This window comes from Chiloscyllium plagiosum, chromosome 25, assembly GCF_004010195.1.
Source record: "Chiloscyllium plagiosum isolate BGI_BamShark_2017 chromosome 25, ASM401019v2, whole genome shotgun sequence".
In the NCBI taxonomy this organism is placed as follows: Eukaryota; Metazoa; Chordata; class Chondrichthyes; order Orectolobiformes; family Hemiscylliidae; genus Chiloscyllium; species Chiloscyllium plagiosum.
Window position 1 is genome coordinate 10,344,337 of NC_057734.1, and position 26,615 is coordinate 10,370,951.

At 42.7% G+C, this 26,615-nt stretch overlaps 1 protein-coding gene across 1 annotated transcript in view; it reads right to left on the bottom strand.

Moving 5' to 3' along the window:
- LOC122562395 (unconventional myosin-XVIIIb-like) overlaps positions 1-26,615 on the bottom strand; it is a 379,067-nt gene that overhangs the window by 53,916 nt on the left and 298,536 nt on the right. Inside the window, exons 36-39 of the mRNA XM_043715251.1 lie at positions 18,509-18,622; positions 14,881-14,997; positions 12,618-12,701; positions 6,224-6,361 (exon numbers count right to left, since the gene is read on the bottom strand). Of these exons, the coding sequence (XP_043571186.1) occupies positions 6,224-6,361; positions 12,618-12,701; positions 14,881-14,997; positions 18,509-18,622 (453 nt within the window). The remainder of the gene's footprint in view (positions 1-6,223; positions 6,362-12,617; positions 12,702-14,880; positions 14,998-18,508; positions 18,623-26,615) is intronic.

Here is a 26,615-nt window from a genome sequence, read left to right on the forward strand (position 1 = left end):
TGAGACAGGAATCAAACCTAACTCCCTGGTGCTGTGAGGCAGCAGTGCTAACCACAGAGCCATCATGCCACCTGTGAGCCACCGTGCCACCCACTTGACACCACCACAGAGGTTGTCCCTGTTAAAATAAAATTGATGTGAGAAAATAGGAGGGGGTCGGGTAGAGGTAATATAATGGGTGGGATCAAAAACATGGGAGAGGTCTAGTATAAGGAGTAAAGCCTGACTGTGTGATATGCTAATGAGACAGTATTGGGGAAGCGATGCAATGTCATGTGATCTTGTTCTCTTTTGCAGTCTTGTGACAAGATAAAACCACAAGAGGATTCTTAAAAAAAGTTAATGTTTTCTCTACATCTATCACGAGGGGACCAAGGCTGGCTGTTCAAAGGTGGAAAGTCTCAGAATTAACCCACATCCTAAACTCGAGCATCAGTCACACCAATTCCTGAATGAATCACGGGAGAGGTATTGAAACCCCTGATAACTTTCACCCTCCTTCGGCCACTCACGAACTTAGCACTAGGGCGCAATTATCCATTAACTCAGCACTCACCAGTTTGGGCTTTAGTATCTGTGCTCTACACTGAAGCATTACCTATGAAGCTTTGAAAAAGCCTAACTTAACTGTTTCAGGTGAGATGGAAGGTCTCTCAACAAATTTTTAACTTTACACATTGGAGAGCTGCTATAAACATTTGTTGGATTTTTCAATACCATATCCTAGCTTCTTATGTTACAACGGACAACAAAAGCATTGCTGCATCAGGTAAAGATACCCAGAAGAGCCCACATCAAACAGACCAGGAGGTTCACATGCACGGGCCTGACCCCACTTCTCCACAACATTCAGCAAGTTGAATAGAGAGGAACTGTTCCCCTTGGCTGAGGGTCAATCCAGAGAGGGTATAGTTTTAGGGTAAGTGGCAAGAGATCCAGAGGGGATTTGGGTTTCGCTCATGGGATGGTGGGAATCTGTAATGCACTCCCTGGGAACCTTTAAAAAACATTTGGATGAGCACTTCAAATATCATACCCTTCAAGGACATGGGACAAGTGCAGGAAATTGGGATTAGCACATCTTTAGTCGGACAGTCAGTTATGCTATAGTGTGGCGGTTCCGTTCTCAGGCAATCCCGTGTTACAAGAAAATCATGTACTACCAGCACTATTTAAACTAATAGGGCTGGAATCAAGTTATAACAAATACACTCTTTAAAACTTTGCACTTTTGAAACAGTGTCCCCAACTCGTCAATCATATTATAGCAAATTCGTGTTAACAAAATGCGCATTATAGCAGAACGACCTGTAGTTTTGTCAGGGCAGACTGGATGGGCCAAAGGGTCTTTTCTGTGCTGTGTAAAGCAATGTGAGATTTTGAAAGAAAAACAATTACTTTGAGTTATTAAAAATAATAACTTAGGTCCATCATCAACTATTAATGGAGGAATCAAAAACCAAGGAGCATCGTTTAGAAATAAGAGGCCTAATGAAGAGGAATTTCTTCTCTCACAACATCACTGCTCTTTGGATTATGTTCCAGAGACAGCAGTGGAAGCTGCGTCACTGAGCATACTCAAGGCTGACTCAATGAGATTGTTGATTGATGAGGGAGTCATGGGGACGCGGTGTGGGAACGGAGGGTAAGGTTGGGACTGCAATCAGACCCGAAGTGATTTTAGTGAACAACAGAGCAGATGTGATGTGCCGATTGGGCTATACCTGCTCTGTTTCTTAAAATGGCATTCCTTACAATCGGCTGTCAGATTTCATGAAATAAGTTCCAAATAAGTTGCTTAGGGCCCCCACTTGTTTAAGGATACATTTTCTGAAATAAAACAACTCTTTTTTTTTCTTGAAATAGAAGAGCCAGAGATAGTCTGAAATGAGAGGCCAGAATTCTAGAGCTGAAACCCTTTGCTCTAGATGGATGCTGTCAGAGCTATTGAGTATTTAAAATATTTGTTTGTATATAGAATTGTACAGAGTGGAAGCAGGCCATTTGGCCCCTTAAGTGCATACTGACCCTCATAGCAGCATCACCACTCAAATCCAAATCCCTGCATTTCCCATGGCCAAACCACTTAACCTGCACATTTTTGGACTGTGGGAGGAAACCCACATAGATACAGGGAGAATATGCAAACTCCACACAGACAGTCGCCTGAGGGCAGAATCGAAACTGGGTCCCTTGCACTGTGAGGCAACAGTGCTAACCACTGAGCCACCCTGCCACATGATTGAACCAGATGAGTTTTCCCAACAATTGATGATGAATTCATGGTCATCATTAGTGTCTAAATTCAATATTACTTTTAATTAGCTTCAAATTCCACCATGGTGTAAATTTGAACCCAGAACAATTACCCGGGTCTCTGGATTAACAATCCAGTGATAATACCACTAGGCCATTGCCTACCCCTGAATTTTCTGTTATTATTCTATATCTGCAGTATTCATTAACTCTGCTGGAGCTGGATGTGTTCCCGCTGAGGGAAATGGAGGAGATGTTGATTGGGTATTGATTGGGTTAAAGCAGTAAGAAGTGTGAGCGTATGAACAGGTAATCATTGGGGGACAACATCAGCAGGATCTGTGCAATGATCCAAGTGAGGTTTCAGTTGGAAAGTTGGCATAAGGTCCACAAGGGGGAGCTAGAACAGGCTGGTGAGGGATTACAGTCACACTGGGGTTAAACAGCAAAAGGAAGGGTCTCAGAATAAATCTCTGTTCATATTATTCTATGTATTAATATCCTGGCAGGTTTAGTCAAAACCATTGTTTCAAAATAAAAATAATCTGACGATTGCAGAAAGTTAAGCAGACAACGGGGGGTGATATAGCTGCAGCTTAGTCGGCTTAGCAATGCATTTGATGATGTTGATAAATAGCCTTTTACTGCATTAGCCTACCAGGTGAACTCCATTTCAGATAAATGGCTAAGATGGATAAAAGGATTTAAAAGATTTAAAATTGCTTGGAGCTTGTACAATAAATATAAATGGAATCAAGTTAGCATGTCGAAATATTTGATCAGTGAGGAAGCAGATATTTTATGCTAGTTTCAACTAGTGTAGGAAAACTGGGAAAATGGTACTGTGTAAAATGGAAAAGCAGGTTGTAAAATATAGAAAGCAAATTTTTGAAAGAGTTAAATTACATCCAAAGAAGCAAGAATCGTTGGATAAATAACGGAAGAAAGACTTGCAGGGTTTGGGGAAAGATTGGAGATGTGGAATTAATTAATGGCCAGAGCACAGAGCCAACCCAGTGCAAATGGAATGAATTATTTCCTTCCTGCTGTATCGCCCTAAAATCTATGATTCTACGATAGGCGAATCGAGAATAACCCTATGACTATTTGATACTGTTCATCAGAGCACAGTAGCTACTCCACTTAGCAAAGGGATTCATTGTCATGTGGTAATGGGGTAACGAGATTGTTTGAAAGATTATAATTACAGGCCAAATTAAATCTTGATAAGCTAATAACAGAAGCAAGGCAGAAGTTATTAGGAAATGAGAAGCAGGGATCAGACCACAGCCAGCATAAGGTAAAAATACTAAGCAGCTGTAAATCATGGGGGGGTTCTGAGGAAAACAAGAACTCCAGCCACATAATACTCAGGGGCAGAACTCCAGCCACATAATACTCAGGGGCAGAACTCCAGTCATATAATACTCAGGGGCAGAACGCCAGCCACATAATACTCAGGGGCAGAACTCCAGCCACATAATACTCAGGGGCAGAACTCCAGCCATATAATACTCAGGGGCAGAACTCCAGCCACATAACACTCAGGGGCAGAACTCCAGTCATATAATACTCAGGGGCAGAACTCCAGCCACATAATACTCAGGGGCAGAACTCCAGCCACATAACACTCAGGGGCAGAACTCCAGTCATATAATACTCAGGAGCAGAACTCCAGCCACATAATACTCAGGAGCAGAACTCCAGCCACATAATACTCAGGAGCAGAACTCCAGCCACATAATACTCAGGAGCAGAACTCCAGCCACATAATACTCAGGAGCAGAACTCCAGCCACATAATACTCAGGAGCAGAACTCCAGCCACATAATACTCAGGAGCAGAACTCCAGCCACATAATACTCAGGAGCAGAACTCCAGCCACATAATACTCAGGAGCAGAACTCCAGCCACATAATACTCAGGAGCAGAACTCCAGCCACATAATACTCAGGAGCAGAACTCCAGCCACATAATACTCAGGAGCAGAACTCCAGCCACATAATACTCAGGAGCAGAACTCCAGCCACATAATACTCAGGAGCAGAACTCCAGCCACATAATACTCAGGAGCAGAACTCCAGCCACATAATACTCAGGAGCAGAACTCCATTCGTATAATACTCAGGAGCAGAACCTCAAATTCTAAACCTCACAAACTCGCAAGTGGCGAAGTACATCTCTGAAGCTGAGAAAATTCTTTCCAAAAACAGGGTCGACATATTCACTCAGTATAAAATATGAGCACTGGGGATTGTATAAACAATTGCCAGTTGGAAAGGGTTGCTAATCTAAATTAATTCAGTGTTATGTATGGGTATGTCTTAAGCTCCCATACAGCTTCTTAGCAGCAAGACTCCCCCCTGTATTGCATGCTTGATTCCATGTGCAAATGTACAAGGAAAGACTAGCTTTACCTACATACAGAGTCAAAAGTGTGGTGCTGGAAAAGCACAGCAGGTCAGGCAGCATCTGAGGAGCAGGAGAATCGATGTTTCGGGCCTGATGAAGGGCTTATGCCCGAAACATGGACTCTCCTGCTCCTCGGATGCTGCCTGACCTGCTGTTGCCTTTCCAGCGCCATATATCAGAGATTCCAAGACAATTATTGCTCAGCTTCGAAGTAAAATTGTCAGCAAAAGGTTCACTCAAATAGGGAACTAGGAGAAACATATAAGTGCCTTAGTGGGCAAGAAACCCTACACCAGCATAAGCACCCTGGGGCAAATCGCCAATGACATTAGAATCAATATTGGGTGGATGCTTACACTCATTCAAACGTTATCTTGCTGACTACTTTTTTCACATTACACATTACTAATTTATAATTTTATCATAACCAAATAGAAAAACATTCCCCTTTCCAAGAAACCTTGTAATAAATCTTCCCAAAATTCCTCAATCTTGTTCTACCGCTGTGATTTCTAATTCTATGAGTCCCGGGAAATGTAATTCCTGCGCAGAGATAGAGGATTAGGCAAGGGCCTAGTGATATGACCGATGGAGTTTTAGAATAAATGAATGAATGATTTCATTGTCACATGTAATTTACAGTGAGAAACACAATAAAATGCAGTGAGAAAGCTTTTCCACTGTCGCCATGATCTGGCACCACTTTGAATAGTTTAAGAATAAGAAAAACAAGAAAGAAGTAACCAAAAGAGAGTCCATCAGCCTTGAGCCAGCTCATCATCAAAAACACCGACACCACCTCACCACAACCTCCACCGCTGGACCCAATCCATGTTGACGCCATCTTTCAGCACCAGGCCTACCTCACCGACAGTGTCTCCGCCGATGTAGTGGCAGCCAATTCTGATGCCAGGTCCCGTGCTGACCCCAGAAAAGTAAGCAGGGGCTCACTCGAATCCGTGCTGATGCCTTCCACGCTCCGGACCAGAATTCAGTAAAGGAAAGGAGAAACAACAAACGAAAAGAGAACAAAGAAAAGAAAAGTGGTCGGAGCAGATGAGCCCCAGCTCAAGAGCCCTACTCCGCTGTCACCTTGACGACATGCATGCCTCATCATCAATCCAGAGACGCAGGTAATGTTCTGGAGACCCAGGTTTGAATCCCACTGTGGCAGACGATGGAATTTGTATTTAATAATAATGTGCAATTAAGAGTTTGATGATGACCATAAAACCAGTACCATTTATCAGGAAATGCCCATCTTGTTCACTAATGTCCTTCGGGGAAGGAAACTGCTGTCTTTATCTGATCAGGCCTACATATGACTTCAGACTCTCAGCAGTGTGGTTGATTCTTAACTGCCCTCTGGGCAATAAGTGCTAGATCATCCAGTGATGCCCTTATCCCATGAATGAATTAAAATACAGGAATCTAAGTCACAGTATGGATTCATAAGAGATGCCTAAGGTAGACATAGCGATTCGTAGGTTGTCTAGAAGGATAGGAAGAGGATTTAAACAGAAACCAATGGTTATAAACACAAAGAAAAGTTTACCTCCAATCTCTTCAGCTGGGCCCTCTGGAACTCGAGTTTGCTCTCTAGATCACAGATAATAGCTTCCTGTCGGCTTACAATTCCTCGCTCCACCATCGAATGTTCCATATATTTTATCCTCTTCTGAGCAATCTGGAGCTGCATATTTGAGACGATTAATTACACACAAAGCGATTAACTTTAACACCAAAGAGAACTGCATAGGTAGTATGACTCCTTGTAACTTAAAAATAAATGGTTTAGAACAGATAGCTGTAATGGCCTGTATTCACCAGAGATACAGAGAGGCTAATTAAGTTGGTTAACGTTTCTGTAGAGGGTGGAAGGATAACATTACTGCCTTTGCAATACATGCTTCAAATGGGTAACTTGAAAAGGCTCTGTTTTATATTTTCTAATCAACCTGCTTTGATGTTATTACACACTTGGAACCCAGGCCTCCTGGCTCAGAGATGGGGACACTAGCACCGCATCAGAAAGGTACAAGGTTCTGTTTTATAATGCTATCCGAAAGGCTCACTCCTTTTCAAGTCCAGTAAGGGAATCAAAATGGGAGCACATTTACCGTTACGTTCACAAAAACAGGAATTGGGATCATGTTCACCGTTACACTTACAAAAACAGGAAATGCTGGAGAAAGGCAGCAGGTCTGACAGCATATGTGGAGAGATAAACAGAGTTAACGTTTTGGGTCCAATGACCCTTCTTCAGAACTCAAAACATTAATTCTATTTCCTCCCCACAGATGCTGCCAGTCTTGCTGAGTTTCTCCAGCAATTCCTGTTGTTACTTCAGATCTGCAACATTTGCAGCTTTTTTTGTTTTATTTCATCATTACAGTGATAGCTGTACACTTTGAATATGCAATGGACCCAAACTTTACTCAATTCTAACAGGTTACAGCTATATAGCTGGACACAACCATGAATAGCCAGCTCAATGTGCCATTTCCCTATCTAGTTTCTTATTGGGTTGGGTAAAATAGAAAAATTGAATCATGCTGGTGTCACTCATGAGCTTTTCAAAATGAGCCATGATCTGAAACAAAGGTCATGAAGACAATAATCAAATACTCTATTTGGCATGTTTGCCTTCATTGCTCTGTCCTTTGAGTATAAGAGTTAGGACCGAGGTTGGGATTGTACAGGACATTGGTGAGGCCTTTTCTGGATGACTGTGTCCAGTTCTGGTCACCCAGTTATTGAAAGGACATTATTAAGCTAGAGAGGGCTCAGAAGAGATTTACCAGAATGTTGCCAATTTTGGAATGTTAGAGTTATAAAGAAAGTCCGGGACATTTTTCACTGGAGCGTAGAAGGCTGACAGGCGACCTCAGAGACATTTATTATTTTATAATAATGAGGGGTTTAGACAGAATTAATGGGAGTTGTCTTTTACCTAGGAAAGGGAATTTCAAGACAAGGGGGCACATTTTTAAGATGAGAGGAGAGAGGTTTAAAAAAGGTATGAGCGGCAAATTTCTTACATTGAGGGTGGTTTGTGTGGTTTCTGAGGAATTGGTGGATGTGGGTAAAATTACAATGTTTAAAAAGCATTTGGATAACAACATGAATAGTAAAGGTTTGGTGGGATATGGGCCAGGAACAGGCAGGTGGGACTAGTTGAGATTGGGATTATGGACAGCATGGACTGGCTGGACTGATGGGTCTGTCTCCATGCTGTATGACTTTATATTGCAATGTGGAGTGACAAGTATTGTTTGGAAGGTTTGTTTGAGTTACCAAAGATGAAACAAGGTGTCATGCACATATTACTGAGTTAGAAGTGGACAATCAAGAGAATTTTCAGTAATGGGTGAGGAAAGATTGTAATGAACTGGATTCTCTCAATCAAGATAAAATGAGTGGTCAATTGATGAACAAGGTTTTAACCCCGGTTTTTAATATACGCTCAACAATTTTTTTTGTATTCTTCAAATGGATCAGAAATTTCAGGATCAAATATCCCAGTTTTTTCAAAAAGAAATTGAACTTGTAAGGGCATTTCTTCCAGAGTTTTGAATAAAACCGGTTATGTGCTGATACAGCTGCTTGAATTAATTCCATTACCTTTACGGATTCTTAACATTTGGCTTCAAACAGTTCAATGAAAAGTTTGCAGACATCTCCAATTTTACTGGTTTGATAAAGAAACACCTCACAGCATGGTAGCTCAGTGGTCAGCACTGCTGCCTCACTGCGCCAGGGACCCGGGTTCGATTCCAGCCTTGGGTAACTCTCTGTGCACAGTTTACACATTCTCCCGGTGTCTGGGTGGGTTTCCTCCCACAGTCCAAAGATGTGCAGGTTAGGTGGATTGGCCAGGCTGAATTACCCAGAGTGTCCAGGGATGTGTAGGCTAGGTGGATTAGCCATGGTTAACGCAGGTTACTGGGATAGGGTAAGGGGTTGGGCCTGGATGGGATGCTCTGTGGCGGGTCATTACAGATTCATTCAGCCAAATGGCCTACTTCCACACTGTAGGGTTCTCTGATTCAACTCTACTGCCACCATACTTAAGTGGATGCTTTGGACTGACAGACTTAATGGGCTGAAGAGCCTTGCTTAATGCTGTAGCCCTCTATGAATAGAATTAATTGAGGGTGAGGCGACCGTGGCTGACAAGGGAAGTCAGGGACAGCATTAAAGAGAAAGCATATAATGTGGCGAAGGACATTGGGAAGCCTGCAAAGACCAACAGAGGACTACAAATGAAGAAATAAGGAGGGAAAATATTAAACATGAGGGTAAGCCAGCCAGTAATATAAAAGAAGATTGCAAGAGTTTCTTTAGATATACAATGGGAAATTATTGGACCACTGGAGAAGTAGTAATGGGGAACAAAGAAATAGCTTAGGAACTGAACAAGTACTTTGCATCAGTCTTCACAGTGGAAGACACAAGCAAGCATCACAAACATTCAAGAGAGTCAGGGTCAGAAGTGAGTATGGTGGCCATCACCTAGGAAAAGGTGCTAGAAATACTGAAAGGTCTGAAGATAAATCAATCACCTGAACCTGATGGACTATACCCCAGAGTTCTCAAGGAGATAGCTGAAGAGATAGTGAAGGCTTTAGTAGTGATCTTCAAGGAATCACTGGAGTCTGTGAGGGTCCCAGAGGACCCCTGGAAAACTGCTAATGTAACCCCTGTTTAAGAAGAGAGTAAGGTAAATTACAAAGCAATTAGCGTGACCTTGGTTGTCGTAAGAGTTTGGAGTCCATTGTGAAGGATGAGATTTCAGAATACTTGAAAGTGTATGTTAAAATAGGGTGAAGTCAGCAATGGTTTCATCAAGAGGAGGTCATATCTGACAAATCTGTTAGAATTCTTTGAAGAGGTAATGAACAGGTTAGACCAAGGAGAGCCAATGGATGTTATCTACTTGGATTTCCAGACGTCCTTTGACAAGGCGCTGTACAGGAGGCTGCTGAGTAAGAAAATGGCCCATGGTATTAGAGGCAAGGTGCTAACATGAGAGAGGCTTGGCTGTCTGGCAGAAAGCAGAGAGTGGGGTAAAAGGGTCCTTCTCAGGATGGCAGCCGATGACAAGTGGTGTTCCACAAGGGCTAGTGTTGGGTCCATAACTTTTCACTTTATACCTTAATTATCTAAATAAAGGAACTGAGGGTATTCTGGCTAAGTTTGCAGATGAAACAAAGATAGGTGGAAGGACAGGTAGCATTGGGGAGACTGGGAGGCTGCAGAAGGATTTAGACAGATTGGGAGGGTGACAATGAAGTGGCAGATGAAATACAATGTGGGAAAGTGTGAGGTCATGCACTTTGGTTGGAAGAATAGAGGCATGGACTATTTTTAAATGGGGAGACAATTCAGAAATCTGAAGTGCAAAGAGACTTGGGAGTTCTAGTCCAGAATTCTCTAAAGGTAAACTTGCAGGTTGAGTCAGCAGTTGGGAAGGCAAATGCAATGTTGGCTTGGACTAGAATATAAAAGCAGGGATGTACCTCTGAGGCTCTCTAAGGCCATGTCCAGACCACATTTGGGGTATTGTGAGCAATCTTGGGCCCATTACCTCAGAAAGGATGTACTGGCCCTAGAGCAGTTCATGAGAATGATGCCAGAAATGAAAGGCTTAACATATGAGGAACATTTGAAGATTATGGCTCTATACTAGATGGAATTTAAAAGGATGAGGGGGATCTAATTGAAACTGACAGAATACTGAATGGCCTGGAAAGAGTGGATATTGGGATGATTTCAGATAGTCAACATGGTTTCATCAAGGGCAAGCTGTGTCTCACAAACCTCATTGAGCTTTTTGAGAAGGTGACCAAGCATGTAGATGAGAGTAGGGCAGTTGACGTGGTGTACATGGACTTCAGTAAAGCCTTTGATATGGTTCCACATGGTAGGCTGCTGGAGAAAATGCAGAGGCATGGGATTGAGGGTGATTTAGCAGTTCGGAATAGAAACTGGCTTTCTGAAAGAAGGCAGCAAGTGGTGGTTGATGGAAAATATTCAGCGTGGGGTCCAGTTACTAGTGGTGTGCCACAAGGATCTGTTTTGGGACAACTGCTGTTTGTCATTTTTATAAATGACTTAGACGCAGGCAAAGGTGGATGGGTTAGTAAATTTGCAAACGACACTAAAGTCGGTGGAGTAGTGGACAGTTTGGAAGAATGTTACAGGTTGCAGGGGGACTTGGATAAACTGCAAAATTGGGCTGAGAGGTGGCAAATGGAGTTCAATGCAGCTAATGTGAGGTGATTCACTTTGGGAAGAATAACAGGAAGGCAAAATACTGGATCAATGGAAAGATTCTTGGTAGTATGGATGTGCAGAGGGATCTTGGAGACCATGTACATAGATCCCTGAAAATTGGCACCCAGGTGGATAGTGTTGTTAAGAAGGTATGCGGTTTGTTAGATTTCATTGGTAGAGGGATTGAGTTCCGGAGTCGCAATATCATGCTGCAACCATTCAAAATACCAGTGCAGCCACACTTGGAATATTGTGTACAGTTCTGGTCGCCATATTTCGGGAAGGATGCGGAAGCATTGGAAAAGGTACAGAGGAAATTTACCAGAATGTTGCCTGGTCTGGAGGGAACATCTTATGAAGAAAGGCTGAGAGACATAGGTCTGTTCTCATTGGAATGAAGAAGGCTAAGAGGGGATTTGATAGAGACATACAAGATGATCAGAGGATTAGATAGGGTAGACAGTGAAAGTCTTTTTCCTAGGTTGATGATGTCAGCTTTTACGAGGGGGCATAACTACAAATTGAGGGGTGATAGATTTATGACACATGTTAGAGGCAGGTTCTTTACTCAGAGGGCATTCCACGCCCTACCTGCCTATGTGGTTAACTCAGCCACATTAGGGAGATTTAAACAATCTTTGGATAAGCACATGGATGATGATGGGATAGTGTAGGGGGATGAGCTGAGAATAGTTCACAGGTTGGCACAACATTGAGGGCCGAAGGGCCTGTTCTGCGCTGTATTGTTCTATGTTCTATGTTCTAAGATGTTTCCATTGGCAGGAGACACTAAGACCTGAGGGCACAGCCTTAGAGTAAAGGGAAGACCTTTTAGAACAGAGATGAGGAGAGACATCTTCAGCCAGAGAGCCGTAAATTTATGGAATTCATTGCCACAGAAGGCTGTGGGGGCCAGGTCATTGAGTATATTTAAAATGGAGACGGAGAGGTTCTTGATTGTAAAGGGAATCAAACTTATCAGCCATGATTGAATGGTAGAGCAGACTCAATGGGCCGAATGGCCCATCTTCTGCTCCTATGTCTTATGATGTTGCTCTGCATAATACATTCATCTTTGATCTTCAGAAGACATTAATTCTTGATAGAATATCAAAACTATGTGCTGCCCCTTATAGGTCCATTACTGTAGCATAAAGGAGACAGGGATGTGTTTTTTTTAGATTCCCTACAGTGTGGAAACAGGCCCTTCGGCCCAACAAGTCCACAACGACCCTCTGAAGAGCAACCCATCCAGACCCATTCCCCCTCTGACTAATGTACCTAACACTACAGACAATTTAGCATGGCCAATTCACCTGACCTGCACATCTTTGGACTGTGAGAAGAAACCAGAGCACCCAGAGGAAACCCACGCAGACACAGGGAGAATGTGCAAACTCCACACAGACAGTCACCCGAGGCTGGAATCGAACCTGAGACCTTGGTGCTATGAGGCAGCAGCGCTAACCACTGAGCCATCATACCGCCATTCAATATGAAAGTAAGACTGAAGCTATTGTCAATTTGCACAAAATGGGAATAGAAGGTGCAACAGCTACGAAGTCGATATACGGTCTTAAACCCAATGAAATGTTAATTGATCTCCGAACATCAATTACTCCCACAAAACTAACTATAAAATTACCAACTTGAGCATTAAAGCCTCTTACTTTTTCTTCAAAACTTTGCTTTTCCTTTGTAGCTTCTTCCAATTGACCTTGTAGCTCCTGTATCTGCGCAATGTCATTGGATGACTGGTCATAGAGAGTGAAACAACAGAATTTGATAAATTAGACTAAAATTAATATTGACAACAAATATAGTTTCTTTTAATATGTATGAAACTGCAGCAACTCCCCTGAAAAAAAATCTGCTGGTCAGTGGAAAGATTTTCAGCAGCTTGTGGACAGAGCTGGACCATGTTCAGGCTTGGGCTAATGAGTAGCAAGTAATATTTGCAGCACACAAGTGCTCAGCAATGACAGTCCAAACAAGAACATAACCACCACCTCTTAACATTCAATATATTACTATCTCTGAATCCCCCAGAACCAATATCCAGAGGCAGGGTTCTGAACAGAAACTAAGATGGACCAGCTATATCAACACCATGGCTACAAGAGAGATCAGAAGCTAGAAATTCCTGAGTTTTCAAAGCTCCCCATCATCTAAATGGCACAAGCCAAGATTATGATGGAATGGCCTGCTCTTGCTTGGATGAGTGTGGCTCCAGTAACACAAGAAGCTTGACAGCTACAGGACAAAATAATCCATCTGATTGGCATCTCACCCACTTCCTTGAACATTCATTCCCTCTACCACCAGTGCACAGTGGCAACAGTGGTTAGCATCTACATCAACATTCGAAGGCTCTTTGTGTAGTGCCTTCAAAGCTCACAAACACTTTGAAGGACGGAGACCAGAGATCTGTAGGAACAATGCCATAAGAGATATCCTCTCCAAGTCAAATGCCATCCTAACTTGGAAACATATCACCATTCTTTGACCATCTCAGGTCTCAAAAATCTGGAACCTGCTTCTTAACAGCACCCTGTGTGTATGTGTACCTTGGCTGCAGTGAGTCAAAGAAGGTAATTCATTGCAACAAGGATTATTGGGGATATGCATCAAATGTTGACCTTGCCAGTGATACACAAATGCCTTTAATAAACATCTTCTAAAAGGGGTGGTTGTTTGATGACCAACTTTTCCCAGATGATGCTCCTATCTTTCTTCTTACCCCCACTTTTTCTCTTTTAGTTTGAAACATATGTTTACAGGTTGTATCAATTTTTTATTTTGGATCTATCTTGTGAAGCACCTTGGGTTCTGTTTCAGAAATAATAAGTAGATGCACATTGTTGTCATTGTCGGAGACTACTCTGAATAATGAGGGTCAGTATGCCTTGAATGCAAGTTGCTAAACCCACAGACCTTGCCATTTCGAAGCACAAGAGCAACAGATGCATGAGGACGTCATCATTACAGCAATTCACATGACATGCAGCCTCAAAGGTACACTCACCATTCCTTCTCTCTCACTGAGTCATACATCTGAGTCAAACAGAATTGTGGGTGCGTCTATACCACACTGACTGCAGCAGTTCCAGAATGCAGCTCTCCACCAGGGCAATAAATGCTGACCTTGTCAGTGACATTCAAATCCCTTAAGGATAACTCTAAAAATGCAGGAGCTGCTGGGTTGAAAGGAGTGGTGGATTTTGTGTAATGTCTGAAGAAATCTCTATGGCTTTAGTCAGCTGATCTAATCGTCTGATGATGCATTTCTGTTGTGTCTTGGCTCAAACTTGGACTCTCATCCCTGCTTAACAAAAACAGGCACCTTCTGCAACTAAGTAAAACCCCTTCACAACTGCCCTCCACTACAATTTCATGCCCTGACCTCAACAAACTCAGGAGGAATGCAGAAGTAAAACATTCCTGGGTTGCAAACGTCATAAACAGAAATATTACCTTTCTTGCTCTGTAAAACAACCTTTCCTCCCTATTGTGAGGGAATTGAATTTACAATAACTTAGAAAGAAACAAATTGAGATTATGGTTCTGTGAATGCGCATGACTGATTCTTAAACATTAACAGAGTTTTAATATCACTGTCAATCAATATCATAAAATCACACGTTAATAGATCAAATGATGAGCGACAAATCATTTTTGTCAGTGGAGGTTTTGGGACAGAAGTGTTTGCAGCAGTGTTTCTTTATTTTCAGAATGTGCCCCAGATGGAGATGCATGAAGTCTGCTGACTGAGCTGATGCTGAGGATATATTGAAAGAAATAGGACAGCATTCCACATTTGGTGGAATCAAAATGAAACAAAGCACAAAGGACCAATCTGTTCACCGCGATGAGCATGATCCGATGTAAACAACATGAACCTGCGAGCGTAAATCAACAATTTAGTCTGCTTACCTGAGCAATCAGGTCCTTGTGTTTCTTCATGAGTCCATTCAGATCCTCCTGGTCTTCTTCAAGCCGTTTCAGTAGATCAGCCTTTTCATGCTCCAGTTGGTATAACTGCTCATCAACCTACCGTCAAACAGACACAGACCTCAGCGAAGGATGGACTAACTCACATTTAGCATCTTTCTTCATCGTTATCCTCATTCACAATCCTATTGTAATCCTATATCTGCCATAATCATACAGTAATCCTATATCCTCCATAATCATATAGTAATCCTATATCCTCCATAATCCTATAGTAATCCTATATCTTCCATAATCATATAGTAGATACCATATGTAGATTATCCAAGGTTTCTCCTCAAATTCAACACTTTTGTGCATTTTTCTTTCTGCTATTTGAGCAACTTCAGGAATCAAATATTCTGGAAATTAGGGAACTGACGACTCTCTGCACCTGATCCACACGGATGTTAACTTCTACAGACTGACTTATCCAAGGTTTCCAATAATGTCTCCCCCTCCTATCCCACAATTGGGGTCTGAGCTTTTTGCTGATTCACAATTATCGGTTTGGAAGCTGGAAAGAGCTCCAAGTTCCAAAGTTCAGTCCAAAATTGTTCAAGCTGGGGCTGCATGGTGTGATTGACCAAGACATTACCAGCACATACGTTGAGAGAGAGGTGGTCTATCTAATGGTTTGCACAAACATGTGGTTGTATTTTGTCCATCAAATCTTGTACCCTCTTTATCCAATAACACCAAATACTGTCCATTCAAACAGGTTGTTTGTTCACTGTTTATGGACTGAGGGTCTTTTCTGTATGGTATGATTCTGTGACTTGCCCACAATTTCTCTATAATGCTTATGGTCAAATACCCTCTGTGTTGCATGAGACATCTTCCCTCACTCGCTCACATTGTCAGACATCCCCCCACAACCCCATCCCCTTCATGCTGCCTCTTTACACCTCAACATCTTCCCCTTAATGCCCAGCCCTAATGCCACTCACTTGCATCTTACTCATTTGCCCCCACTATGCCATTACAGGAAAAGACATCCCACAACAGGGAAGAGCAATTCCAATGAGTGGGGGTGTCAGTGCCAGATATCTGTGTCCTCACCCCTTCCAAGGAAAGGATACTTGCCATCCCAGGTAAAGACAAAGACCATTCCTGCAGAGATTCATGGAAATCCATATCCCAACAAGTAAGAACCACTTATCATTCCATTGCAACACTCACACTCACCATCGGTCACTACAATGTATTAAACACCACCATGAACCAGTGCTCGCAAGGTCTTTTGTCCCTTGTGTCATCCTGGTACACCCATCTACCCCAGGCCCAGCCCAACACCCTCAGAGGAAAGGTCTCTGGCCTCACTGCATGTGAGTGCAGAGATATCTCGCCACATCACTTGAGAAAAGTGGACAAGGTGCAGTGAGGTGACCTCTGCGTCGAGATGGGCCTCGCCAGCATCTCTCCTTTTCTACCACTCTTTTCACCTTCCTCACATCACTGAGAGGATTCCATTCACAATCTTTACACGTGGGTAATTTAAAAGCTGGCTACTGCTAGAATTACCCAGTGTACCCAAGGTCTGTCAATGGGCCTGTATGGGCTTTGCTTCTCCAATGGCTATCTCCTCTTGCCTGGGCAACAGAGATATGGAAAGAGTAAGGTTTCTCTTGGATGGGCTGCCAATCAGGCAGAGATGCAGAAGAAGAGGCACCCTACTGTTGCTGTCTACCTCCCACCTTTCCTTAATAATGCTGACAGGCCCCAGGACAAAGTGAGGCTCTATTGTGAAAATGGGCTCTTTCCTCAAATTTAATACCAACACAGCCAGGGCTGGTTGTGCTATGAACAACAGTCCAGCAGACCCAATTGCCATTGGTAATTTTTGCTATGAACATGGACTCCCTCCGTGTAGTGCTGCATTTTACAGTGCAACTGAAATAGGGGCTTTCCAAACATGCAACGCTGACAGGAGAGTCATGCAAACTAACCACTGATAGAAAGTGAGGACTGCAGATGCTGGAGATCAGAGTCGAAGAGTGTGGTGCTGGAAAATCTCAGCCAGTCAGGCAGCATCTGTGGAGCAGGAGAATTCCTGATGAAGAGCTCATGTCCGAAACATCAACTGTCCTGCTCCTCGGATGCTGCCTGACCAGGTGTGCTTTTCCAGCACCACACTCTTCGGACTCTAACCATTAATAATCACTAGTGAGTCCCAGCATTAGGAAAAAGACTAGTTACTCCTCAGTGCAGGAACAAGGGCAGCACGTGGAATTTTTTAATAGAGGAAAACCACCAGCAGCTCAAAACAACGGAGCATTAATGAGCAGATGGAAACAATTCTCTTGGTGAAAGGTAAATGGGACAGAAGAAAGATACTTAATGAAGACATTAATGGAAATGATTCAGACAAAACCCTAAGATGAACTGAAGGGAACTTCATGCCTTGGGAAAGAGCACAGTGTGGATACCAGAGGAAAGAAATTAGATAAATCTCTCCCAGATTTTGAGTTAAATTGGGAAGGTTCGTGTTTTGTGTTCGGGGTTTTCTTATTGCCAGTACAAAACCCATAATCAAAGAGACCAGACAAGCTGTGTTAAACCATCAGAAACAGCCTGGGCAGGGGACACCAAACTTTTATTTCACATGAGAAAGGATAATTCCCTTTGATGTTGCGCTGACAAGCTAATGGGAATCAACTGAGATGCATGCAATTGATGTGACAGCTTTAGGATTGTGTGTTCACAGAGGCGTCAGCATATCACGCCATCACAAAACAGAAGCAAAAAGGAAATCAAAGCAAAATGGAGCTGAGTGGGAAATTTCAGATATTCTTATTTTTTTCCTTCGAAGTCTTTCGACTTCTTTAAGTATTTGGGAAGGGTAGGTGTCAAAAAGACAGGAAAGAGATTGTCAGGTACTACAGAAAAGGCTTTCAGTTCACCAAATCCGAACTTAATGAGGCTGGTTTAACACACATAGGGAATTTAGCTCTGCTTTGATTATTTTCTTATTTCCCACAGAGCACAGAACAGCAATGTCAGTTTTAAGATGAGGTCTAGTTATTTAAGCAGCAAATCTATAATCCTACAGCACTGGGTATTCTACTCACTTAATAAATGCAAGTCGGCCAATCACATGAAGGAAAACTTGGGTATTAGAGCTTATAATTCACTTGCAATAATTACTGTGTGGGAAACGCCATGGTGTCACTCCTTAATATTCATGCAAACGGAGGAATGAGAAAGGTTGGAGTTAAGTATGCAGCAGTCGAGAGTGTGGTGCTGGGAAAGTACAGCAGGTCAGGCAGCATCGAAGGAGCAGGAAAATTGATGTTTCGGGCAAAAGCCCTTCATCAGGAATGAGGCAGCCTCATTCCTGATGAAGGGCATTTGCCTGAAATGTCAACTTTCCTGCTCCTCGGATGCTGCCTGGCCTGCTGTGCTTTTCCAGCACCACACTCTCGACTCTAATCTCCAGCAACTGCAGACCTCACTTTTGCCTTAGGTATGCAGCAGCCAGTAGCTGAGAAAGATGAATCATCTGGTAGTCTAGCGAAATTGGACAGTGAACTGAAGACCGAAACACAAGAGAAGGAACAAACTTTCTTACCGTGTTCTTGTTCCTCTGAGTATTTTCCAGCTGAACATGAAGGTTTTCCAATTCCTGCAACGTAGATTTGTAAACCTTCTCTGTTTCTGCACAGCGAGCCACGCTTTCATCTAACTGGTGAGGGAAAAGTAGAAAAGGATTTTGGAATGTTAACTCGACAAGCCGATAATTTGATTGTAACCACAAGAATCATGCTCTTTCCATTTCAGCAAATGACAAATAGCACAACTGTGCACCGAAGTATCGATGCAAGGTCTCAGGGTACAAGAATGTACCCCCTGTACACAGTGAAGTGAGGTTCCCATCTCAGCCAAGTCATCTGGAAAAGGCTTCAGAAACATCAACATACACCGAAACAGAGGATTCATTTCATAATGGGTTCCATCCCACACATTTAATAACCTGAAGACAATCTCTACATAAATGATAGTCAAAAATTGAGAGCCAAAGGCACAGAATATTGCTCCAATTATAAATCCCCACCAATCCACTATGACTTTTTACTCTCCACATTGATCCCAGTAAAGTACTAAATGCAATAATGCAATTTATCTTGTCGCATCAAGTAGTTGATGACTTCAATCAATGATCGACAAATCTCAAAACCCATTCTCAACAAGATTTTTGGTTCTTTTTCAAAATATTTCTTCATTTCAAACTCAAATACCTTGTGAAAGTTTGTTTCACATATCGACCTTGGCTTCAGCACAAATACCATTTTTCCCAGGCACCAACAGTTCTGATGAAGAATCACTGAACTCAAAATGTTAACTCTGCTTTCTTCCCACAGATGTTGCCAGACAGGCTGAGTTTCACCAGCAATTTCTGTCTGAGTTCCACTTCTGCTGTGCAGGGGAACTATCCCTTCTAACCTCCCAAGGAGGTTAAATGTTGTAATTTCTCTCAATTCTACCACATCCTCTAGCAGCTTGTTCCATACCTGCACCACCCTCTGTGTGAAAGGGTTGCCCCTCAGGTCCCTTTTAAATCTTTCCCCTCTCACACTAAACCTATGCTCTCTAATTTTGGACTCCCATAACCCTGGGATAAAGACTTAGGGCATTCAATTTATCCATGCTCCTTGTGATTTTACAAGGTCACTCCTCAGCCTCCGCGCTCTGGGGAAAAAGCCCTATCATTGAGTTCTACACTCAGGACTGCAGCACAGGCTGCCTTATATACCTAGCCCCCTAATCTCCCTGAGAGCTAGCAACCATGAAATCAGTGAGAATGACATCTTTCCTACTCTCGAATCTCTATTAGAAACCTTTCACCATGTTACATCATGACCAATTGGATGTACTTGGGTTTTTAGCTAGAAATTGGATGAACAAAACTTGATGAAAGTTAGAACTGGCTCTGAAAAATAATTTTAATGTAACATGAGATTTAAGCACACAGAAGGCGCAAAAATCATGAAGCAAGGGTTCTTTATTCCACTAGCATCACTTCATTCCACGCAGGAATAGAATTTAAGGAATTGCATGGAACTCTTAACAGTACAGATAGGGATTCCACATGGGTTACACGGAGGTAACAACTTCCTTTGTCTGTCTATTCTCCCTTCTCATCAGCGCTCTCTTCACCAAATACACTGTTGCTTTTCTAATGAGAATCTACTTGACTGCTATAGTAACCTTTCCTCATTATTCCCATCTGCTGGAAGAGATCGTGGGAGACCAGCCAACTCCCTGGCTCAGTGTCCTCCATCATTATAGCCACCTGTTGCTGGAGGTTCCATTACATTAGACTTTGAGTGGATTTTCTGAAAATTAAAGTAGACTTTTGTCAACTAGAGTCCTAGAGGTGTACAGCACAGAAACAGAGCTTCTCATGTACATGTTCAAAGACTGACCACTATGGGAAATAAAACTAAAACTGACAGTCTATCAAGCGCGGACTAACTCTATGCTAGCATCATCTTGGATCATAATAAAGTTAAGGAGTGACTCAGTCAAGGAGTTTAAGATATTAAGATGAACAGATAGGATAGATACATGGAAATGTTTTCCCACTGGTTGGCAAATATGAAATTAAGGCAATGACCAGTAGTATCCATGACCAAAAGAGAAAATGCTGGAAAATCTCAGCAGGTCTGGCAGCATCTGTAAGGAGAGAAAAGAGCTGATGTTTCGAGCATAGCTGACCCTTTGTCAAAGCTCTCTTCACCTTCTCTCTATGCTCTCCATGACTCTAGTATCCATGACCAACAGGTTCTCCCATGTGAATGCAAGTGAAGGTGTAGTCACTGCTGGCGACAATTGGATCTATCCTTTTCTCTGTCATGCTGGCTCTCCACTTAGTCTCAAAGGACTCTTTAGCATTCCTGATGTAGCATCAGTGGGTTTCCTAATCTATCACCTGTGCCTCTCACTGGTGAAGGTTAACATCACACACAGTTAACTATTGTTCATGTTAGAGATTAAAGTTTGCTAGATTTTGTTAATGAGAATGGATAAGGCATTAGGTCACAGCTGAACCTTGATCCTATTGCATGTTGGAACAGATTCGAGGAGCTAAGTGTTCCCATATTCCTATGGGTGACAGGAAACTAACAAGTAGGCAAGTTAGATAATATCAATAATAAATTGCACCAAGGCCAAGTGTTGAAATTTGGAATTACTCAGCTGATCAGACAGTATGAGAAAGAGAAAGACAACATCATGCATCATATATTTGAGAAGAGGACAACAGTAAGTAGACAATAATTCATCATGTGAAACACTTGGCAAGCTCTGTAGAGGAAGTTGCGTCATAAATGCAAGTAGTTTTATTCTGTGCACGAGCCAGACAGAATGAAGGGCTCCACCAAAAATCAATCTTTTCAATTGCAGTATATTTCCAACATTTTATTTTCAGACTTCTAATAATGATGGCTTTATCTAAGCAATTAGGATTCCTTTAACAGTGAACACATCAATGGACCACGTCATTGTGATTTATTTTGATTCATTTCTACGATGTAACAAAAAAAACTTTAACTTAACCTGAGATTGTTCTTGTGAAATTATTTTCCACTTTGACATCACATAAAGAACATTTTTGTGTGTATATTCCAAATCATCAAAAAAGCTCTACCAGCAACAAACTGTTGACAAAATATTAGGCCATTAAAGGTCCTCTCAGTCTTGATGGTCTAAACTGGCTCCTGTCTCCCACTGGAGAATTGATGGTCTAAACTGGCTCCCGTCTCCCACTGGAGACTTGATGGTCTAAACTGGCTCCCGTCTACCACTGGAGACTTGATGGTCTAAACTGGCTCCCGTCTCCCACTGGAGACTTGATGGTCTAAACTGGCTCCTGTCTCCCACTGGAGAATTGATGGTCTAAACTGGCTCCCGTCTCCCACTGGAGAATTGATGGTCTAAACTGTCTCCTGTCTCCCACTGGAGACTTGATGGTCTAAACTGGCTCCCGTCTCCCACTGGAGCAAGATCAAAGACCATTTTGCGGTTTCAGCTTATGCTACCTCAATGTATTATTTTCTTAGAGTCACAGAGAGCGTCAGGTCATTATTGCACCAAAGGAAGCCTTTTGATCCACCACTTTGATTCCAGTTCTTTGTGGAGCAGTCCAGTCCGTCCCATTCCCCAACTCTATGCTTGTAGTCTTTCAAAGTCTTTTTCCTCAAATGCCCGTCTAATCAGACTTAAAATTGTGCTGGGGGGGCATGGCCTGAGGAGGAAATCCAAAAACCCTGGTCAGAGTTTCACCTAATGTTCCCAGTTAAATAAATGTCAATGTAAATGATTCCAATATAATTAGGGAACCATGTGTAGCCTTGCATTGTGCAAGAAATGATCCACTCCATTCTTTGTGTCTACTGTCAGAACTTTTGAAAACTCCTTTTGCCTGGCATTCAACCAACAAAGGATCCATATTAAATTTTGTCAGGTTTCTGTAACAACTGTTGAGATTGTTGGGGACAGGGATAGCTAGGAAAAATTCCAAATTTCATTGCTTCCTCTGGTCCTCCATTCTTTCCTTCCACTGCACTCCACTGCTTCAACTAACTGCTGGTGAAGTCTGGAGCCATTTTAATGCGACACTTTGAAGCTCCATCTCAAATCCCCACTGCCTCTCTTCCCATGTTACAGTAGTTGTAACAGTTCTAAAAGAATAGGCAAAAGTGAGGACGCAGATACTGGAGATTAGAGTCGGGAGCGTGGTGCTGGAAAAGCACAGCAGATCAGGCAGCACCCAAGGAGCAGGAGAATTGACGTTACGGGCAAAAGTCCTTCATCAGGAATGACTGACAATGACTGAAAAGTATATAGAGACCTCCTGGGATCATGAAAGGGAGTAAATGATGCAATTTGTTTTGCACTGTGCTGTTTTATAATGCCCCAGTGAGATATATGTGGTACTTTTTCACATTCAAGGTGCTATGTAAATACAAAATGTAGTTGTTGTAGGCCACATTTTAAAAAAAAAAATTCTCAAAACACATTGACAAGGGGCTCAGTGGTTAGCACTGTTGCCTCACAGCGCCATAGGGGCCTATGTTCGAATCCAATCTCAGAAGAGTGTGTGGAGTTTGCAAATTCTCCCCATGTCTGCGTGGGTTTCCTCCGGGTGCTCCTGTTTCCTCTCACAGGCTAAAGATATGCAGGTTAGTTTGGCCGTGTTTAATTGCCAATAGTGTCCAGGAGATATGCAGGCTTGGGAAATACAGGGTTAAAGGGAAAGGCGAGGGGGATGGATCTGGGTGGGATGCTCTTCAGAGGGTCAGTGTGGACTTGATAGGCCGAATGGCCTGCTTCCACACTGTAGGGATTCCCTGATTCTATAACTGTTCTAGAGAACATGCTCCATCTCTCTCACAAAGGCTCAACACAATCTCATTCTCCACTGAGAACCACCATGGACTATTTCCTATCGCTTTACATGGTTCGAAATTGTAGAAACTTTGTTTGATGTTGTTTAATGATCAGTGTCATGCTGTTGTTCCTTAATGTTCACAGCTAGTGTTCACTGGTGATTGAGGAGCACAATTTGAAAAAAAATAGATTCCAACACCAGAAACTAATATTTTATGGAAAATGGTGAACTAAAAATGCGCAGTACTTCACCATTTCAGGCAGCTTTCCTTCAGATTGTTCAAATAAATCACCTTGAGAGTTTGTAAGATAAATAGATATTATTGGTCAGTGCTAAGTTCCAAATACACTCTGGGAACAGAGTAAGCAATCTTAGTATAAAAAAGAAGTGAATATTAACCTGTTAAAGACTGTGAGAATGTTATGAGAGCACAATTATAATACAGGCACACCCCGGGTCCATACACAAGTTGATTTGTACGCAGGTCAGAATACAATGGAATGACAATGTAAAGGAGCCATTTGTAAGGAAAGGAAATGTTGGGTCTTTATCCCTGTATGGGATTGCGTTTGTAATGAATGCTCGTAGGTCAGATGTACGCAATCAGGGATCCCCCCGACCCCCAGATATTTCTGCAAAATGGTTGGCAATTTGATGATATCACTCTTTCATCGACAGAATGCAGTTAGAAGTTACAAATACATCATTTAGTGTAATGTTTTGATTGTCACCATGTGATGAAAGCTCATTATAGGTTATTATGATTATTATTTGGAAACATGGGCTCCAAAGCTAAGAACAATACAAAGCTATAAGTTTAATTTGTATTACTCTATTACATGGATTTCAGTTTTAATTGGTCTGTCAGTGATACCAGGGTGTGTGGAGTTTGTTCACACGTGCATTTTTAATCAAATTTCACAGCATTTAAGTAGGGCTGTGGACTTACCAGTTCAATGTATTAAAAAAAAGTCAAGAATATTGGGCTACTGCCGAGCAACGTTGTGGGCAACGACACCGGGAGGCAGAGACAGAAACATCCAGCAAGTTAGTGAACTAGAGTACAAGGACATTTAGAGAAAAAAGAGATACTCAACAGCAAAAACACTGTTAATTTAGCAATCCCTGAGCCAAGTCAAAAAGAAGACATGGCTGTCTCAGACGTCAGGAAGAGAAAAGGTCCAGAAGCAGACAGCTGTGATGTCAGCGAGCAAGATATCCGATGTATCTGCTGAAGGCATGCACTTAAGCAACACATGTTAAGGAGAGAGTGAGCTGAGTGAGCAGCTTAATAAAAATGAAAGAATTGTGAATTCTACGAATCAAAAACAAAATTGCTGGAAAAGATCAGCAGGTCTGGCAGCATCGATGGAGAGAAATCAGAGTTAATATTTCGGGTTGAGACATTCCGTACTATGAGGTAGAGAATTTATATTCACTGCAGCCTCAGCAATACGAAGGCCACACTATAACCCTGAGCAATGTGAAGGCCACACTATAACCCTGAGCAATGTGAAGGCCACACTATAACCCTGGGCATTGTGAAGGCCACACTATAACCCTGAGCAATGTGAAGGCCACACTATAACCCTGGGCCATGTGAAGCCCACACTATAACCCTGGGCCATGTGAAGGCCACACTATAACCCTGGGCCATGTGAAGACCACACTATAACCCTGAACAATGTGAAGGCCACACTATAACCCTGAACAATGTGAAGACCACACTATAACCCTGAACAATGTGAAGGCCACACTATAACCCTGGGCATTGCGAAGGTCACACTATAACTGAGAGCAATGTGAAGACCACACTATAACCCTGACCAATGTGAAGGCCACACTATCATCCTGGGCCATGTGAAGGCCACAATATAACCCTGAACAATGTGAAGTCCACACTATAACCCTGACCAATGTGAAGGCCACACTATAATCCTGACCAATACGAAGCCCACACTATAACCCTGACCAATACGAAGGCCACACTATAACCCTGAACAATGTGAAGGCCACACTATAACCCTGGGCATTGTGAAGGCCACACTATAACCCTGAGCAATGTGAAGACCACATTATAACCCTGATCAATGTGAAGGACACACTATCAACCTGGGCCATGTGAAGGACACACTATAACCCTAAGCAATGTGAAGGCCACACTATAACCCTGAGCAATTTGAAGGCCACACTATAACCCTGTGCAATGTGTAGGCCACAATATAACCCTGGGCAATGTGAACGCCACACTACACCAATGGACCATACAAAGGCCACACTGTAGTCCTGGGCAATGTGAAGGCCACACTATAACCCTGGGCAATGTGAAGGCCAAACTATTAACCTGAGCTATGTGAAGGCCACACTATAACCCTGACCAAGGTGAAGGCCACACTATAACACTGGGCAATGTGAAGGCCACACTATAACCCTGACCAATGTGAAGGCCACACTGTAACCCAGGGCAATGTGAAGGCCACACCATAACCCTGAGCAATGTGAAGGCCACACTATAATGCTGGGCAATGTGAAGGCCGCACTATAGCCCTGAACAATGTGAAGGCCACACTATAAAACTGGGCAATGTGAAGGCCAAACTATAACCCTGAGCAATGTGATGGCCACACAATAACGCTGTGCAATGTGAAGGCCACAGTATAACCCTGGGAAATGTGAAGGCCACAATATAACCCTGAGCATTGTGAAGGCAACACTATAACCCTGACCAATGTGAAGGCCACACTAGAAGCCTGGACAATGTGAAGCTAAAATTTAACCCTGGGCAATGTGAAGGTCACATTTTCGCCCTGGGCAATGTGAACGCCACACTACAGCACTGGACAATACAAAGGCCACACTGTAGTCCTGGGCAATGTGAAGGCCAAACTATTAACCTGAGCTATGTGAAGGCCACACTATAACCCTGACCAATGTGAAGGCCACACTGTAACCCAGCGCAATGTGAAGGCCACACCATAACCCGGAGCAATGTGAAGGCCACACTATAACGCTGGGCAATGTGAAAGCCACACTATAACCCTGACCAATGTGAAGGCCACACTGTAACCCAGCGCAATGTGAAGGCCACACCATAACCCTGAACAATGTGAAGGCCACACTATAACGCTGGGCAATGTGAAGGCCGCACTATAACCCTGGGCAATGTGAAGTTCACACTATAGCCCTGAACAATGTGAAGGCCACACTATAAAACTGGGCAATGTGAAGGCTGCACTATAACCCTGGGCAATGTAAAGGCCACACTATCGCCCTGAACAATGTGAAG